Below are 19,295 nucleotides of genomic sequence, written 5' to 3'. Positions count from 1 at the left end.
TGTTAATGAGGACATAGGTAGTTTACAAAGATAATCAGCAAATACATTAATAATAAATGTTGGTGAAGATGTACAGAAAGAGCAACTTTCATACACTATTGGTGAAAATATAAATGAGTATGATCATTATGAAAACAGCTTCTTAAAAATAATAGACATCAAACTATATTATGACCTGGTAGTTCCACTACTAGGAATATAGCCAGTAGAAATGAAATCAGTACACCACAGACGCACGTGTGGTCCCAGGTTTACTGCAGCATTATTCAGAACACGTTGATACGTAAGTAACCAGGAGACTCTCCGTGGATGTACAGAAAGGACATTGCAGCACAGATACACACAATGGGATGCTATCCCGTCATACGAGTGAAATCTTGTCACCTGTATTACCAAGGAGGAACAAGGCGGCATTTTAAGTCAAGTACAGAAGACAAATACAGCATGTTCTTTGTCACACATGAAGCTAAAGAATTTAGTCTTGGAAGAGTAAAAAAAGAACAGTGATTAGTAGGGACCGGGAAGGATATGGGGAATGTGGAGATACAAAGTATAGGTGCAGGGGTGAAGCTGGGTAAGATGAACTTTCTAACAGTCTACAACACAGTAAAATAAGTATGGCTGATGGATAAATATAGATAAATGGATATTTACAGGAGGACCTTAAATATTTTCTACACAAAATGGATATTTAGTAGATGAGTAAGCCAATTACCTTGATTTAATCACACATATTGTAGGAAAGTAGTGCAGCGCCACATTCTACTGCATCAAAGTATAAATTATGTGTCAATTAAAAAGAAAAAATTTAAGCAATTTAAACACATTTTAGGAAATCTGCAGATTTGTCAAGAATATCAATTTTATTCAGAATACAGAATATTCAAGTACAAAAGAATGAAAACATATATACGTATAACCATTAGAAAAGTAAAACATTGTCCTAAGACTACTAAGGCACTGATGCAAATGTATCCTGAAATATGAAGTATCAAGTTTTAATATATTTAAGATTCAGATACTCTAATACAATTTTCAGCTTTCTTATTCCCTCAAAGGCAACATTTAAAAAATATTTATGATCGCTTAAGGAAAATAATATGATAACCCAGTTTCAAATGTATTTTTGAACTTTTAAATTGTTTTTGTTTTATCAAGCAATATACAACAAGGCACACTGATGTATAAAAGGTTACATAGTTTGACATGAAACTTCAGAATACTGATAATTGGGTCACTGTATCAAATATTTTAAATTTTTCTACTATTGATATTAGCTTTAACTTTGTAATACACTCCAAAGTATATGCCTCCAGTGTTTTCTGTTTAGTACACAACAAAAATAAGTCCATGCTATAATAAAAATACAATCAGATATTCATAATATGAAGGAGTTCTGTAGTTTTGTTGGCAATGACCTTTGCCATTTAGAATACCACACAGCAAAGTGAGAATTCGGCAGGAGGAAAGTAGACCAAGATCCACAGCAAACTAGCAACTTACAGATTCCTAACGACAGCAAGGGTGGGAGAACTGCACACTTTGGCTGGCAGAGCAGCCTTCTATGTGAAAATAGTTTTCTATAAATGTGAGCAACTTTAGCGCTTTGCTAGATAACTGAGTTAATGATAAAGCAAACTAGCATAAACTCAAAGCATACAATAACTTTTGGTTGTGACGACCATCTGTGCTCTGGAACTCTTGTACTACATAAAATTGAAGCTGAAAAGAAAAAAATGTTTTGAATGCAACAATTCAAAAAACAACATAAGTAAAAATTATCAAAAGCATTAATTTCACAAAGCTTTTAGAAGAAGAGCAAATAGTCAACACACACAAGATATTTAGTTATGGGACTTTGAAAAAGAAAAAGAAGCTAGCAAGTCACAGTGCCTTGAGGGTGAGGCCTAAGCTCATACAGATCTCGCTGGACAGGGCATGGATGTAGCTCAGCTGGCAAAGGATGGGTAAAGCTCTGCGTTAGATTCTTTAGCACTGAGTAAACCCAAAATCAGACGTGGTGGCACACACTGTAACCCAGGCACTTGGAAGTAGAGGAATGACGACCACAAGGTCAGCATCATTCTCATCTATGTAGGGAGTAAAGCCACCCTAGAATATATGATTTCCTGTCTCAGAAAAGAAACAGAAAGCTTGCGCTATAACTCAGCCGTAAGAGTGCTGCCTCTTAAGGGAAGCTGCGGGCTCAATCCCTATTAGGATACAAAGGAAGAAAAAGAAAAGAATCTGCCGGTTTGTCTGATTTTGTAGACAACAGCATGACTCTCAAGGAGAATGGAATGACAACTTTATTGGGGGGATATATGTGGGAAAACTGGGGGATTCTATTTTGTTATTCTAGATTACAATGAAGGGATAATAAAGTAAAAAGAGCTCTTTTTAATTCAAAGCATGGTAAAACTAGTAATAAACTGTATTTGTAATTTATATCTTAAATCCATTATTTCAATCAAAATACATCCTTCAACACATAATTACACAAAATATAGGCACTGAGTTCACAGAAGCAAGAGTCCCGTTCTGTGAGGAACTCAGGAGAGCACTGTCCTCCTATGACAGGACCAGTGGAGCAGGAGACCCACGATGGAACATTCCCAACAGAATCATGATGGGTTTCTTGACAGTAAAAACAGTAAAGCGGACAAAGAATATTTAAAGTAGGAGGAATAAAGCAAGGGACACGGAGTACTGAATGAAATCATAAAAAGGAAAATAAACTCATTTTTCAAAAACTGGTAACTTTAACACATATCCTAAACCTATACGCTTGAGACCATCATCCAATCGCCACTCATGCCACCCCCATGAACTGCGGCCCTCTCTACTTTCTCTGCATCTTTATGTCTGTCTGATTTCACCAGCTCTGACTTCAAAGCACAAGAGTTCCAGCTGATAGCTGATTCCCTTATTAAAACAAAAAATCCTCACTAAAATCAGTGATCAGTAGAATTAAGCCTAAGTAAAATGAGCCTAATAATTAAGGTTTTATTAATAAGACATTTAGTTCTGTGATTCTCCATCAAAATGCAGTTTCCAGAGAGACATAAAACAAAGACTAACTCATGGTAGCAGCTGTGTACGAGAACTATGGCAGGGCTGTGACAGAACACTAGCCACTCCCTGACCTGACTCTCACTGTGAGGTGCTTTACTCTGCTCACTCCTCAGTTCTGGTAAGACTGAAGACCTGCTAAGGGCAGGCGTAGTCCACCTGCTGAGAGGACAGTGAAGAACAAGGGCAGGCCTGTTCTAGTGTTGGCAGCAGGAGGCAGACAGGGAGGAAGAAAACACAGGGAAAGAAGAGCAAACAGGGCTAGGAGCCAAAGGGGAGGGGCAGGGCCACAGGGACAGGGTGGCGGGACTCTTACTTCTTTCGGTCTTTGTCCTTCTTAATGCAGCTACCTGCCGCCATAAATGACTGGCTCTGGAATAAATCACAAGTAGCTTTCTTCTTAGAGAAAGCAATTGATTCTTCCTCCAAAATCCTTCTCTTTTCTTCAAGTTTCACTCTCTCTTCCTGGTGGATTCTTTTAAGGTGCTCAAATTTGGCCTGAAGCTGTGAAACAAAAGTACAGTTCCCGTAACTGACAACGCGGCAGCACACACAGGAGCAGTTTCTATCCCAGCAATACAGTAAGTACCCTCCCAGCCCCCAATCCAGCCGTCCACGCTGCCAGAAAAAGCCTTCAGCTGTTAAAGGGACTTTAATTTTAAGAGAGTTCCTTTATGTGATTGAGCCAAATTTTCATATCCTTGCTTTACATTTTATCCATAATGCCTATTTAACAAAGATCCTCAAATTCATGCGTAATAAGAGCAAGGAACACAAATGAACAGGAGCAAATTACCAAGAACAACAACAAAACTATTTTGTTACCTCACTGATTCGTTTCCCTCCCCTTACAAATGGGAATCAAGACTGCCTTCTTTCCATTAGACACCCCATGGATACATTCAAAAAATTAGGGTAAGTTTGACCTAGACACTCTTAAATGTTAGGGGGCAGAGAAATCTAGCCTCTGGATGGTCTCTTAAATTCAAACAGCATACTACAGCTAGATCCGCTCTGCAGATGAAAAGGTAAAATAGAAATTCTCTATGACCAGGCCTTCTTCTCCCTAGGGACAACCTCAACTTCTACAAAAGCAATAAACTGGATCCCACTTCTGCAGACAGTTTGTTTGAACACTTACATACTTGACATCGATTCAAAATTCCACGGAGAATAAATAGAAGTGCAACCTGGCCCTATTCTAACACAGAGGCCATTAGACAATCTTAAGTTTGAAAATGTCAGAGGATGGCTCTTCAAAATCAAGCATTTCCTCTCTGGTAGCTTTCCTTTACTTCTGGGTAAAAAGAGCAAGCGATATGAGCAGGAGAGAACACTGGCTCTGTCTCCTGACCATACTTACTCCTGCACGCAGTGCAGCAGACAACGGTGGCTCATCTGGTCGAGTTTATGTGTGTTAGAAGGAAGACGACCATGCTGGGTCCTGTCTAGCCCACACCACTGAACTCCTTCTTTCTTCGCCAGTAAAAAGTAAGCATTTCCTATCTGCCCTAAATTCTTGAAGAAAATAAATTTATCTCACATTGTAATTACAAGGTTAAAACAGAAAGATGTTTTGCTCTCTGTGTACTTTCTTTCCTGTTCGTACAAGATAGGTCATGATCCGAGGTCACTGGGAGCTCTGCTTTCTTGGCCAGCTCGTTTGAACATTAACATTTTGAAATTCTCCAATTCTTGTGGAGTCAAGGGAAAGATGAGTGAAAGAGAACCCAATGGCAACTGTATCTCCCAGGACTTACAACAGACAAAAACTACAGTTTTTATGATAGGTAACCTTAGATCACATTATTCCATGAATGTAATTTGTTAAAGCTTTTCATTCTGTTCTTTCTTTATGACAGTAAGTGACATAAAAAGGAACCAATAAGCTGGACGGTGGTGGCACATGCCTTTAATCCCAGCATTGGGGAGACAGAGACAGGAGGATCTCTGTGAGTTCGAGGCCAACCTGGTCTACAAGAGCTAGTTCCAGGACAGGCTCCAAAAGCTACAAAACAAAAAGGATGTAAGTGAAAGGTTTGGGGAAGAGAAAGGTTTCTGAAAGATGAAACTTAAAGATGGAGTATGTATGATTAAAGGTTATAACAATCCCTCAGGTAAAAATCAACACTGATATAAAAGTTCTACTTGAATCAAAGGGGTCCTCTTAGGATACTGACTGGCTCTTGACAACATTTATAAAAACTGACTCTCTTCATCAGAGAGGACAAGAAGAACCCAGTGACTGGACTCTAACCCGTTACTGCTAAGAGAGAATCACTGGAGAGGGAAACATTCTAAGGGAAGCCACACGATTAGCATGACCCTGACCTATTCTTACGGACAGAGATATCATTCAGCATGTCGAGGCAAAACTACAAAAGCCAAGGGCCTCACCTTAATTTCCCAAGAGAAACTCCCAGAGTCTTGGCTGGTGTTATCACTAAAAAAGGTTAAATTTTGGCCACCTACACAGTCATAAACACACAACGGAAAACATAACCACAAACAATAAAACAATTCTACCAGTCCCAACCAGGATTCCTCGATATATACAGTTCACCTGCAACTGCCCCTGCTCACCTCCGTGTCTGGGAGCACAAGAATCAGGAGCCCCTCTGAAGGTGCCCCTGAACCTAAATATCAGCTAGTATCAATAAGGCACAGACTGATAACTTATTCATACAAATACAAAGTCATGACCTGTGTGGTCTGAATAAGAAGTGCCCCCCATAGGTATATTAAAACGTTTGGTCCCCAGCTGGTGGTGCTCTCTGGAACCTTTAGGAAATACAGCATTGCTAGAGGAAGTGTGTCGCTGGGTGAGGGCTTTGACAGTTTATAGCCTCACTCCACTTCCAGTTCATTGTTTCGTGCTTGCATTGAGGATGTGATCTCTTAGCTTCCTGCTCCAGCCACCTGCTACCATGCTCCCCTGCCATTATGAAGGCCCACTCTAAAACCATAAACGATATAAACTCTTCCCTTCTACAATTACCTTGGTCATATCATTTTATCACAGCAACAAAAAGTTACTAAAACAACCTTTGAATTATCAAAGTAGACTGAGAACACATGGGCCCTATTATGAAACAAAAAGGAAACATAACTAAATACATACCAAACACGCCAGAGAAACAAAGAGTTCAACATTCTCACTTGAACTCCAAAGGACAACTAACACTGAGATGTGGTGACCTACTAACTTGTCATCTGACACAGTGGGTATGTCAAGGGACTGAAAAGATCCCTACCACTTGACAGTCCTCACTGCTTGATGCAGTGCAAAGGATTTCCAGGCATTCACCCATTAGATCATGTCTTTGGTAAATATACAGAGCAGGCCAGGGGCTTCTCCATAAGAGTCCTGCGACACCTAGGTCCTGCCTCCCTCGAGAGACATCTTTGTTCTTTAATGTCTTATCTAACCATATGCAGTGATACTCCCTCCCAGGAATGCCTCTTTGAACCTGTAGTATCTTTTTACAGCCCTTCTCTAGCCGACTGATACTCTAACACACACACACACACACACACACACACACACACACACACACACACATACACGTAGTATTGTATGCAATGTAATGTATGATCTAAGAGTATTCAAGAGTGTAATAAAAGGACCTGTAATTGCTAGTAGCCAACTATTAAGGGAAACTGGGTTATTTGGCATTGTACAAGTCAATAAAACATTCCTATTTATGAACTTGTTATTCAATACATGTTGACACTGTGGAAACACATCATTGTGTCTGTGTTTCTGACAGTTCATTCACAACTGGTTAGAGATATTCCCATCAATAAAGTGTCTACCCCACCTCCTTAAGTAACCCTGTAAGGAAGCCCAATAAATTCATTGGTTCCCCAGAGTGAACTTTGGCAAAACTGTGCCACAATTTGTTGCTGGGACCTTGGGACAAGGGGAAGACACTGCTTTGTCTTCCCTAGGGAAGGAATTTTAACAACAAAACCACTTTAAAAGCCACAGTTAAAGTGTTTCTGGTTATAGTATTACAAAATTTCTTAATAACCTAGTAGTTACAAGTCTTTGTTAAACTATTCCTAATGGAAAAATGTTTGTTCCAAAGACTAAAAGTTAACTGGATTTCAGGTTGTTATTTCTTTGACGTCTCTATTTAAAGACTATTGTATGTGCCATAGTTTTCCAAGGATGATTACAAGATGAACCCTCCAGTTTTACAGACCATCTAAACAATAACTACAAATCACATTGGACCACATTCACCTCTCTTTCAGCTTCTTTCAAGATGGCTTCTTTCTCCTTCACTCGCTGCACAAACATCTGTTTCATCTCTTCTTCCTTCCTCTGACGTTCACCATAGAATTCGTGTCTCTTGGCTTCATAAGTCTCTTGAAGACTAAAAAAGTTATTGTGTTATTCTTATGTTAAAAAGATGATATAACAGTGTTGCAAGACTTTATTTATATGCCTCATTTAGATCTGATTTTACCATGCACCATCATTTCTGAGGATCCCCAAACATGCCACCACCTACAGCATCAGATGAAGGGTTTCCAGTGCTACAGGTAAAAAAGCAGAGACTAAGACTGATTTGTTTTTAAAACGTGTCCTTCACAGGTATTCTCCTTTTATCCCAGACATGCTCCATTTTCAATCTTTGTTAAAAGTCACTTTGCTTATCTCTGAGAACCCAGGCAGGTTAGTTAGCTCTATCTGTGAAGCTGACATTGCCGAAATTCAGTCCTCTTTCCTCTTCTGCAGATACCATACAATAACAAATGCAATTCCTGACATCTTCTGCCTTTACCATTGCAATATTTTCTTAATGACCTCTGGGCTACTAGCTCCTCTTCTCTCTGTGTTCTTCTGGTCCCTCCCTAAAATCTCGATCTAAACCACAAAACTCCTTAGCTTTTCTCCCTGAGTTAGAGTTGCATCTGTAGAATAAGATCACACCTCATTTAAACAACAGGCAAAAGAACTGCAATCTATCCTACTTCTTTTCCAGATTGATTCCTCAATAAACAAATCTTAGGTTATGCTCAAAACAACTAACTCACTGCCCTTAAAACAAACCTATATGCTGAGTTTTTGCCTGTTTCTGTTTGCTTGTTTTTGTTTAGTTACTGTTGTTTTTCGAGACAGGGTTTCTCTATGTAATAGCGCTGGCTGTCCTGGAACTAGCTCTTGTAGACCAGGCTGGCCTCAAACTCACAGAGATCCGCCTGTCTCTGCCTCCCAAGTGCTGGGATTAAAGGTATCACCACCACTGCCCAGCTATTTGTTTGTTTGTTTTTTGTTTTGCTGTGGTTTTTCGAGACAGGGTTTCCCTGTGTAACAGCCATGGCTGTCCAAGATTTCTCCTGTTTCTGATGTCACTGCCCTCTTCCCAAGTGCATTCTGCTCTGCCATTTCCTCAGGCTCCGGAAGTCAGGCACAAATGCAACTTCCTCTGTTAAGGCTTTCCATTCTCCTCAGTGGACTGGTCCTTCCAAAGCACCTCCAGAGCATTTACATCCTGTCTTCCCTTTTTTTAATGAATCACAAATACTGAAAACAGATACAGGATCTTTGGTGAGCTTTGTTACCTGTCTATCCAGCAAAGCTATCTAGACACTAGTTTCTTCTTAACTATTGCTTTAGAGACAGGCTGGTAGAGACAATTCTAACCAAGCAGAGACTGTCCTGAAATTCTAGGGATAGCTCTCTTTGCTTACTTGTAAAATTCCAAAGGTGCAACAATAAACCTTACAATATATCAAAAATGACAAGCCCTCCTATTTGAGCTTTAGCAGAGAATACAAAATCACTTTCCTGTTATGCCAGTCAGAAATTTCTGTTGCATTTAAGACACTGAATATACCTGGATTTTAAAATTCATAATATTTTTGAATTAAGAGTTTTTATTAATATTCAGTAAGTTGAAGGAAAAACAGGAGGAAATGTTGCATGATAGCTATCAAGGCTGGAGGTGAAGATATGCACAGCAGGTCATCTAAGCGCATCACATCTGGAACACTTGTAAGAACATTTCCATTAAGAACAAAACACCCTAAGGACTGCCTCAGACACCAAGAAGGCACTTACACAGACTAGGCTTTTTGGTTTTGTTTGTGTCTCACTTTAAAGAAGCTCCTAAATGAATGAGTCATTTTGACAAATTTCAGAAACTTCACTCCATTTTGCAAGAAGAACTGATAAAGTCTTGTATAACATATTAATAATAATGTCTTGACTTTTATTAAGTGACATTTAATAATGCTTCGTTATTTTATCTACACACACACACCCAGGAAGAAAATAAAGAAACTGGTGAAGAGAAAGGCCTGAACTTTAATGACTATATGCCACCAGCAAGAGATGCTCCAAACAGCAGCTCCTCATCTTCACAGCAAAGCTCAAGAGCAAGCACTGGCATTCTGACTTCTAGGAAAGGAGACAACAGCTTAGCAAATCTAGCTACCATAGCTGCAAACCCGACCTGGAAGTGAACCAGTCAGACTTTGTTAGAGCGCACAGCCAACCACACTAGATCTGACGGCCTCAGCTGAGATCTCAGCAACAGGACAGAGATGTGCTGCTCCTGCACACGTCCACCACACCGCACCACGTCTGACTTTTCTGGGTAGATTATGGGGCCATTCCAGTTTTAGAGATCTGTAGCATCATTCTCAGGTGCCTAAGAGACTCTTAGTAGATCTGAAGGATGGTGTGTAGAGTTAATACAACGAAACGAACAGACCACTGTAACAACCACGAAGAGTCCCTGCTATACGATGTCCCTAAGATGAAATTAGCTGTTGCCATGAGCATGAAAATTTTACATTATCGTACATCTGACAAACTTGAAGCAAATAGGGAAAAGAACCAATTTTTAGTTCTTATGTCATCAAGTCTACAAGCCTTTCCACAGAGATGTTCATGTTACTGTACAGTTCAAATAAATACGATGAACTTCTAAGTCTATTAAATGCACTAAGTTACTAATTTCTTCAGAGTTCCAAAGGTGAAATTTCAGTATGAACTTAAAAAGTTAAGAAACTCTATAGTACTATATAAATCTTCCTTTCAAAACTATGGGTCCTAGCTAGATGGGGCACATATCTGCATTCCAAGTGCCTGGGAGACAGAAGGAAGACGGTGTGCATGTAAGAGCAGCCTGGGCTATACAGCAAGCTCCAGGTCAGTCTGTACTGTGTGGGGAGGCCTATCTCCACAAACTGGGTACAGTACTTGCCTGCGTTTGAGTCATCACAAAACAAGAACTAGAGGTCCTAACCCACTTCAGTAATAATCATTTGTGAAAACAGACTAGATATGACCATCTAAAATTATTAAACTTGGGTACTTGAGTTTTTGTCAAAGTATCTTTCATATAACTTAAATAATACAAAAATGTTAAAGTCTGGTGTGGTGAGGACACCTGAAATCCCAGTACTCAGTGGGCAAAGGTAGGGAGATCTTTGTGAGTTCAAGGTTAGCATGGAACTCTATACAATGAGTTCCAGGCCAGCTAGGCTACATAGTGAGTTCGAAAAAAAAAAAAGTGCTATTGTTGGGTCCTGAGGTAGGTTGATTCCCAGTTTTCTGAGAAACCATCATACTGTTTCCAAAGTGGCTGTACAAGTTTGAACTCCCAACAGCAATGGAGGAGTGTTCCCCTTCCTCCAGTCCTCTCAAGCATAGCTTTCATTAGTGTTTTTGATCTCAGCCATTCTGACAGGTGAAAGATGGTATTTCAGAGTTTTTTATTTGCATTTCCCTTATAGCTAAGGATGTTAAGCAGTTCCTTAAGTGCCTTTTGAGATTCCTCTGTTGAAAATTCTCAGTTTAGATCTGTACCCCATTTTTAATTGGATTATTTTACATTTTGATATGGAAGTCAGCATGGTAATTTCTCAGTAAATTGGGAATCAGTCTACTTCAAGACCCAGCAATACCACTCTTGAGCATATATCCAAAGATTCACACTCACACCACAAGGTCATGTACTCAACTATGTTCATAGCAGCATTACTCATAAAAGCCAAAACCTGGAAACAACCTAGATACCCCTCAACCAAAGAGTGGATAAAGAAAACGTGGTACATTTACACAATGGAGTATTACTCAGCGGTAAAAGCAATGACACCTTGAAATTTGCAGGCAATTGGATAGAACAAGAAAAAAAAAAACATCCTGAGTGAGGTAACCCAGACACAGAAAGACAAACATGGTATGCATGCATTCATAAATGGATATTAGACATAAAGCAAAGATAACCAGCCTACAGTCCACAACCCCAGAAAAGACAGGAGACAAGGAGAACCCTAAGAGAGACATACACAGATTCCCTCTGGGAAGGGGAAGTAGACAAGATCTCCTTGTAAATTGGAAGTGTGGGGGTAGTGGGGGAGTAATAGGGAAGTAGAGAGGGAAGAAGGGGAGTGGGGAAGAGAACCTGAGGGATCAGGAAGGTCGAACTGGGTGAAGGACAGAAAGGGAAAGCAAGAAAAGAGATACTTTAAAAGAGGGAGCCATTATGCCATTAGCAAAAAACCAGGAACTAGGGAAATTCCCAGGAATCCACAAGGATGACCCCAGCTAAGAATCTAAGCAATAGTGGAGAGGGGGCCTAAACTTCCCTTCCCCTATAATCAGATTGATGACTATGCTAACTGTCATCATAGAACTTTCATCAAGTAACTGATGGAAGCAGATGCAGAGATCCACAGCTAAGCACTGGGTTGACCTCCTAGAGTTTAGTCATAGAGAGGAGTGAGAATATGAGCAAAGGAGTTGAGACCATGATGGGGATACCCACAGAAACAGCTGACCTGAGCAAGGTCACTGACTCTGGACTGACAGCTGGGGAACCTGTGTAGGACCAAACTAGGCACTCTGAATGTGGGTGACAGTTTGTGGTGCTACTAGCAGTGGAAAGAGTATTTATCCCTAGTGTGTGAACTGGCTCTTTGGAGCCCATTCCTTATCCCTGAAGGATACCTTGTTAGGCCTAGATACGAGGTGAGGGCCTAGGTCCTGCTTCAAGTAATGTGACAGACTGTTGATGCCCCATGGGAAGACTTACCCTCTCTGAGGAGTGGATGGGGCTAGGGTGGGGAAAAGAGGGAGGAGTGGGAGGATAGCAGGGAAAGGGAACTGGGATTGGTATGTAAAACAAGATTGTTTTAAAAAGAAAAAGAAGTACTTATGTATATAAACAAATACATACCAGTTTATTAAAACTATAAGTGTATACTCTATGCTTAAACCTCATGACAAGAATAGTAGATTGGGATATCAACTATGACTCAGTATAACCATTCAAAGTAAGAGGAAGATGGAAAAACAAACTGAAGATCTGGCAATAAAGAAATAAAGGGCACCCTAGCAGGTCCATGTAACATTTCTTTTAATTGTTAGGTTGATATAACACAGATTTTACCAACCAAATTAAGATGAAGTAAATAGGAAAGAGTCCTCAGAAAATAGAAAGTTAACTTCACGAAACTACAAACAATGAAGGTTTTCCAGGTATTAGGCTACAATGAACTTCTTACACAAACCTTACCAAGTCTCACAAAATGGAAAGTACTACAAGCTGTAGTTTGCCTCAGCCTGGCCTAAGAAACAGAATTGGTTTAGAGAAATTCCTCCCTCCTAAATGGAGCAGCCTGGGAAGGACAGAAACTCCTCACACTGGGGTCTGCTTCTCCTTCTTTTATCCTCTGCTAGCAATCTCCAGGGTTGCCTCCTCCTCCTTCTGGGCTTTGCTCTGGTTTTTCCCATTTATTATAGCTCAAAATACACTACTGCCCCAAGGGTATCTCTCCTAATTTTCCAGTTTAACCTAACACATCCCCTCATCTCATAGTCTGTCTACCTTTCCTTTAGTGCATGTGTCACAATTAAAATCTACTGTACAACTGGGAATTTGATGTTGGCATCCCTTGTCTCCAATCTTGTTAACTCCAGACTCATCCTGAATGCTTAATGAGCTGCTTAGATTTATCGTTTCCAATTTCCTGACCATGGCCCACCACTAAACTTTTTCCCTTTCCCCTCTTCCTTATCTCAGTGACCACCATTTGCCCTGTTTCTTAGGTGGCTGAAGTAATTTTTAATTCACCTTTTCTTGGCATCCCATATTCAAACAAATCTTTCAATAACTCCTTAAAATATCTATCCTAATAAATATATTACCATTCTTGTCCAAGCCTCTATTTTTCTGTGTCTGGTCTCTTAGCTTGGTCTATCCACGTCCACTTGTAGCTGCCCCACCCCCTTATCTCTTGTTCACACAAGGCCATTTAATGCCTTCTTCACACTTCCTGCCCCCACGTACTACAAGGGCAAGGGTACTGTCTGACCCATGTGCATACATACCCAGGAGCTAGCATGCTGAGCAGACGGATGGCAGACAAACAACAATTACTGGCTGAAGGAACATTTTAAAATGTAGATTCCTAGGCTCCATCCCTGGAAATTCTGACCCTGCATTTCTTAGTCATCTACAGGTGACTGATGAGGAATCCACCAGGCAACCCGGATCTCTCTTCTTGGAGATACTTCATAGCTGTCCTGTTTGCTTTCACTTGGGACCTTTGCCTCCTCAGTACACACAGACCTCTGAATTGTCCCTGAAACTTGGAAGAAATGAGAAGCGAAACCTCCTTGGGGAAACACTAGGGAAACCAACTTGAAATGGTTAATCTTTAGTAAAGATATAATATGATCAGAAAATCATCAGCTTATCAGAACTACTGCCATACAGCATTAATTCAGTGGGAGGGGTTAACACATACAATTCTTAATTTTTATGTTAGAGTAACTAAAACACTAATGAAATTTAAATTTTAACTTCATCTATGATTAAGTCTTCCACAAGACCAACTGAAATCTAAACAACGATATAAGATATTCTCTTACTCCTTCCTATTGTGTCTACCCTGTGACAGGTGTCAACAGCTAAGGGAATTAATAAATGCCAACAGTGGAGTGGAAAAGGAATCCTCACTCTCAGAGAAATCAAAACAGTGCTTATCCTAAGGGCTAACTGTTTCTTTACCCATGCAGAACTGTTCTACAGTGTTTTATTCAATCAGATTTGATTAAGTACAGGAGGAATTAGGATTCTATATATGTATGTTCATTTTTAAAATTCAGTGTTATCATAGAGCCCCATAGTAAACTTACCAAAGAAATCAAAATCCAAAAGAAAATTTACCAAGAAACATTAAATGGTCTAGTCACTGAACAAGATCTCTCAGTCTAAAATTCTTGTAACTATAAAAAAAAAACAATTCGAACCCAAACTCCCTTCAAGGAAAAGATACTGCATTTTTGGCTAAGCTTCAGTTACTCCAAATGTTACTTCATAAAAAGAACACGTAATGAAGATTTGAGTAATTTAATATGACTTATACAATAATAATTATATTTTCATCTGTTTCTAGGCACAAAAAAGAAAGAAATGAAAAAAAACAACAAAAGCAAACAAGTGAGGAGATTCTGTTACCCGGATACTGAGGTCACACATCCTAATTCTGTTACCTGGATACTGAGGTCACACATCCTAATTACATATCTACTTTTCCCTTTCTTGTTCAGGGCCTCACACAGACTAGAACTCTTGACATTGAACAAAAGGCCCCACCCACCCCCACCTTTCTGCACTTTTCAGTTTGAGACAAGATGTTACTTTATTGCCCAAGTTGGCCCTGAACTGGTTCTACAGTCCAGGCAGACCTTGAACTTGTAAGCTTCGTGACACAGCTTCCCAAGTCATTGTATAAAAGGGCTGTTTTTTTCTTTGCTCATTTAGTTAGACATGATCTTCAGAAGCAAGGATAATCTGCTGATTGGAGAAGTCAAATCAATCAATTTCATAGTTAGATTTCCAAAACTCCACTCCCGTCACTCTGGGTACTTAACAGAGGGCAGCCCTTTCTCACTGCCTCTGTCCCGCCTTCCTCCCAAAGCCTCCTCACCTGAGGGGCTTGTTCTCCGGGCCCACGTCTGCAAAGCCCATTTCCTCCAGCTTGCAGCGTCTGTACAGCTCGTAGTGCCGCGCATGGGTCTGCTCCCGCAGATCCTCCATGTTTGTACAAATGAGCATCTCCCGCAGCTTTACAAAGTCACAGTGGTTCTCATTTTCCACTAGTCAGAGAAAAACAAGACAGAAAACGCTAGGTTTTCATTCCTGGAACATAATTAGTGCTTGTCAAATGAGCAAGGAGATGAAACACAAATGAAATAACAGAGAAATGGCAATTCTGATTAATGGCCACTATCATTACATACAAGAAACTAAGGAAGAAACTCTTACATTATATACACTGAATTACAGGTAATACTAACACACTGAGAGGTCTACTTCAAATAGAGTAGCAAGTGGATACAAAGGAATTAGCAAAGAAATAGTTCTCATTGCTGTACGCTCCAGCTGCTTCACTAACATTTTGCTAGTTCACCAACTCTACGCTCAGGACATCTTATACAGCGCTTTAAAAAAAAGCAAGAAACTTTATCTCACTCCAAAGCAGTAAATTCTGTTAAGAGCTACAGTGATCAAATTCTTTTTCTAAAATATTACACTTATGAATTTGTATTAAATATTATTCAAAACTAGTAAATACACTGGTATGGTCATTCTATGTTTACAATTGCCAAAGTACTTTAAATAGATATATTACAGTGACCAAGACTTTAAATTTTAAAATAAAACTTTTTAAATTTATTTATTTATTTATTTGAGACAGGCTTCATTGTGTTCACAGATTGACATCAAACTTGAAATCTTCTGGTTTTCACCTCCCAAGGAGCTAAGTCGGACTAGAAGTTTACCATACCCGGTTTATTTTATGTTTTAATTAGTTTAAAATTTTTCTCGGTGTTTTACATTGATTTAAAATTATTACCACCTGGAAATTGTGGTACATTCCTATAATCCCAGTACTCCAGAGGTAGAGACAAGAGTATCATAATTTCCAAACTTGCTAGGCTACACAGCAAGACCATTTCATAAAATCAAAATCAACACTCCCCCAAATTCAATTAAAATATAAAAAAATTCTCTGAAGCTAGTGACCGTACAAGCAATATATTTCTGCCATTATATTAAGGCATATTATTAACTGCCATATGATTAAGGATATATGGAGTGGTACAGGCTGCTCAAACTCAGGGAAGTTAAGCAGGAAGAACTGAGTTCCAGGCCAGCCTGGGCTACAAAGCAAAGCAGAATCTCAAAACTTCAAAACAAAATAAAACAAAAAACAAGTAAAAAGTCGATGATCTTACTTGCTTACTACAATGCCAGATTAAGTGGATTACCCTTTAAAGCTGGCTTACTAGTTCCTTTTGAAAATAGTTTAGCAATACCGTGATGAGAAAACATATAAATATTTTCAAGATGGTATACTCTGCCCTATCTACACAGTAATATCATGTTTAGGCACTGCTTTAGATTTCAGTTCTAATCAAGCACTAGGGATGGAGTTGCACAGAGCATACCAGAGCAACACATACATTTTCTGTCACCGTTTATCCATTTACCTTGAACAATACCCCAAGGATACTGGCGAGCTTTGACCATCTTATTTCCAACTTGTATCTCATCCATACTTCCTACAACAGCAAATGGCAAATGTCCCTGGGAAGGAACCAAACATCAATCTCATTATCTTATGCCACAATATCAGTGACTAAAATATCAGTGATGGAAATAGTAGAGAACAATTAAACAGCGATTCTACTTGGGATATGTACTAATTATCCTACAAGTTAATTTTGGACACTACAAAGAAAATTATTTAATGCGCATTTCCACATGCAAAGCACAATGTTATTTGGAATTTTAAAAAGAAGAAAAGGAGAAGCAGAAGGAAAATTTTGATACATGTGACACTGCCATCAACATTTTCCCCCAAAAAAAGATATTTTAGAAACTATGTACATTATATAATATGCAAAATAATATCGTATCTACACTTAGTATATCACATGTACTATGAATATAAAATGATGCTAGTGGACAAGTGGCTTTAAGGAAGCAAGAGGAACAAGAGATTACTGAGAAGAGAGATGCAATCCAAGCTGGGCTGGGAACATGGGGGTTATAGATCTAAGAATAGGAAGGTCTAGCATAGGGCCTTCCAGTAACATGTGCAGCTCAGCCGGGGACTAGGAGTGTAGGAGTCTGTCTAATGCTGAGGCCTGAAATAGGGGGGAAGATTCATGCACAAAGAAATAAAGCTTAATATTTAACAACTGAATGAAGTTTTAACTGTCTGATAAATTACTAATGAGCTTATGAATAAAATTAAATATAAAGGCAGTTTACACCCGGGAATCACGATCACCTCATTTACATTATCAGGATTTTAGAGATTTAGTTTAGGGTTTCTAGTTATCACGACTGTAACGGTTAATCTTCACTGTCAATGTAACTATATTTAGAACCACCTGTGTGTGTCTCAGAAAGGTTTAGCTGAGCATGAAGACCCATCCGGAACATGGGCAGCACCACCATGGGCTGGGGATCATACGTAACACACGGAGACCAGACTAAGCGGCAGTGTTTGTTTCCTGACAGCAGGTGAACAGCTGCCGTCCATCCCCACTGCCAGGACCCCTATAACGTGACAGATTGCAATCTCAAACTACAAGCTAAAAGAAATTTAAGTGGCTTTGTCAGAACTTGTGTCACAGAAAAGTATCCAATACAGTGGCGTATGATAAATAGAAAAGGAAAGGGGAGAAAAAGAACGGCAGTTAAGGACGCTATTGTTAGGCATTTAGTTAGGAGCGCATCCGCTAATCCTCAGTCAGTCTGGATGAAGACTACTAACCACATTTTACAGACAAGTTAAGTCTCCAGATGTTACTGTCACAAAAAGCATCAGCCTCAAACTTACAATCCTTCAAAATACAACAAAGCATTTAAGAAATGAGAAACAGCAAGAAAAATAATGAGTCATCTTGGGTACATTAAATTTAACAAGCATTTCATTTGTACAGGAGACACTAGAAGGGAGAACATCAGCTTCAGGAGTTCTTAAAAACTCAGATTTTAAAGCAGCCAAGGGAAGCTGCATGGTCCTTTCGTGTTTTTAAAACAGGACAGAAAGGAACCGTTCCGAGGTAATTAAATATGGTTCAACAAAGGTAAACCCAAGTCTTACAACGAATTACTTTATTCAGGTGGAAGTAAGAAAAAGGAAAACATGCATAAAGCACTCAGTATCTGTTTTTCAACAACAGCAAACATTTATTCTACTGGGCTTTTTGACTGAAGTCTTTTTGGGGAACACAAGGTAAAATAGATCCCATGGGTCTCCCTTTGTTTACGGGTGGCACATTCCAAGAACCCAGCAGATGTCTGAAAGTACGCCCTGTGCACAGCCCACAGATAGTATGCTTTCTTCTACTCTGATGCCTATGGACATTTATAAATTAGGTACCATAGAGATTATTAACTTATGGCCAAGTGGGACAATAAACACTTAAAGCACAATACATGACTGTGTCTCTTTAAAAATACTATTGATTAGAATCACCATTGTTTTGATGACATTAGTTGGTACAATGCCTATGGTAAGATTTTTATCATGCTATACAGGTTGGCACACAACTGAAAACTAGCAATTTTTGCAATTTTCCATTTTCACAATAAAAATTAAAGCCTCAGAAAGCGAAGCCTCGGGTGGGTAGGGCTATTGTGGGAACAATGTTACTCAGAACTCAGCTTTCCTTTTACAAACAGAACAAATGTATACTCAATGGGGGGCTCACATTCATTGCACCATTGATCTTGGCAGTAGTCTCGTCATCTGTTGGGAACTGATATATCTGAACACCATTGATGACCAGTTCACTCATGAGCTTCATCTTAAACTTCTGTAATTCACTTTTAGAAATTGTATCTGCCTTGGCAATTAATGGTATAATGTTCACCTATTAAGAAAAAAGATCCACAATCTCATCATGGAAGATTTGTTTTTAATCCCGCAGTCATAGCTTTTCTGTATAAAACCAGTCTCTGACACTAACTTTCTCTGACCAGGAGTTGGCAAAGGATAAAGGAGTTGGCAAACTGAAACAGCACATTTATTCACTTATTCTGCCTTCCTGCTACAACAGCTCAAGGAGTTGCCATAAGGAGCACAGGAAACTGACACATTTTACGACCTGCCTGTGTGTAGATTTCCCTAACCACAACAGTTACTAGTTGCCACTCTCATATATGCACATA

At 39.4% G+C, this 19,295-nt stretch overlaps 1 protein-coding gene across 2 annotated transcripts in view; it reads right to left on the bottom strand.

Annotated features, from left to right (window-relative positions):
- Window positions 1-838: 838 nt before the first annotated feature.
- Window positions 839-19,295, bottom strand: part of Septin10 (septin 10) — a 40,295-nt gene continuing 21,838 nt past the window's right edge. For both annotated transcript variants that reach the window (XM_075980220.1, XM_075980219.1), the window contains exons 5-10: window positions 18,836-18,997; window positions 16,598-16,694; window positions 15,031-15,199; window positions 7,322-7,454; window positions 3,389-3,576; window positions 839-1,722 (exon numbers count right to left, since the gene is read on the bottom strand). In XM_075980220.1, the coding sequence (XP_075836335.1) occupies window positions 1,707-1,722; window positions 3,389-3,576; window positions 7,322-7,454; window positions 15,031-15,199; window positions 16,598-16,694; window positions 18,836-18,997 (765 nt within the window). In that variant the 3' untranslated portion in view covers window positions 839-1,706. The remainder of the gene's footprint in view (window positions 1,723-3,388; window positions 3,577-7,321; window positions 7,455-15,030; window positions 15,200-16,597; window positions 16,695-18,835; window positions 18,998-19,295) is intronic.

This window comes from Microtus pennsylvanicus, chromosome 7 (genome assembly GCF_037038515.1).
Source record: "Microtus pennsylvanicus isolate mMicPen1 chromosome 7, mMicPen1.hap1, whole genome shotgun sequence".
Lineage (NCBI taxonomy): Eukaryota > Metazoa > Chordata > Mammalia > Rodentia > Cricetidae > Microtus > Microtus pennsylvanicus.
The sequence above is the reverse complement of the archived record's forward strand: the minus strand, read 5'-3'. Positions and strand labels throughout refer to the sequence as shown.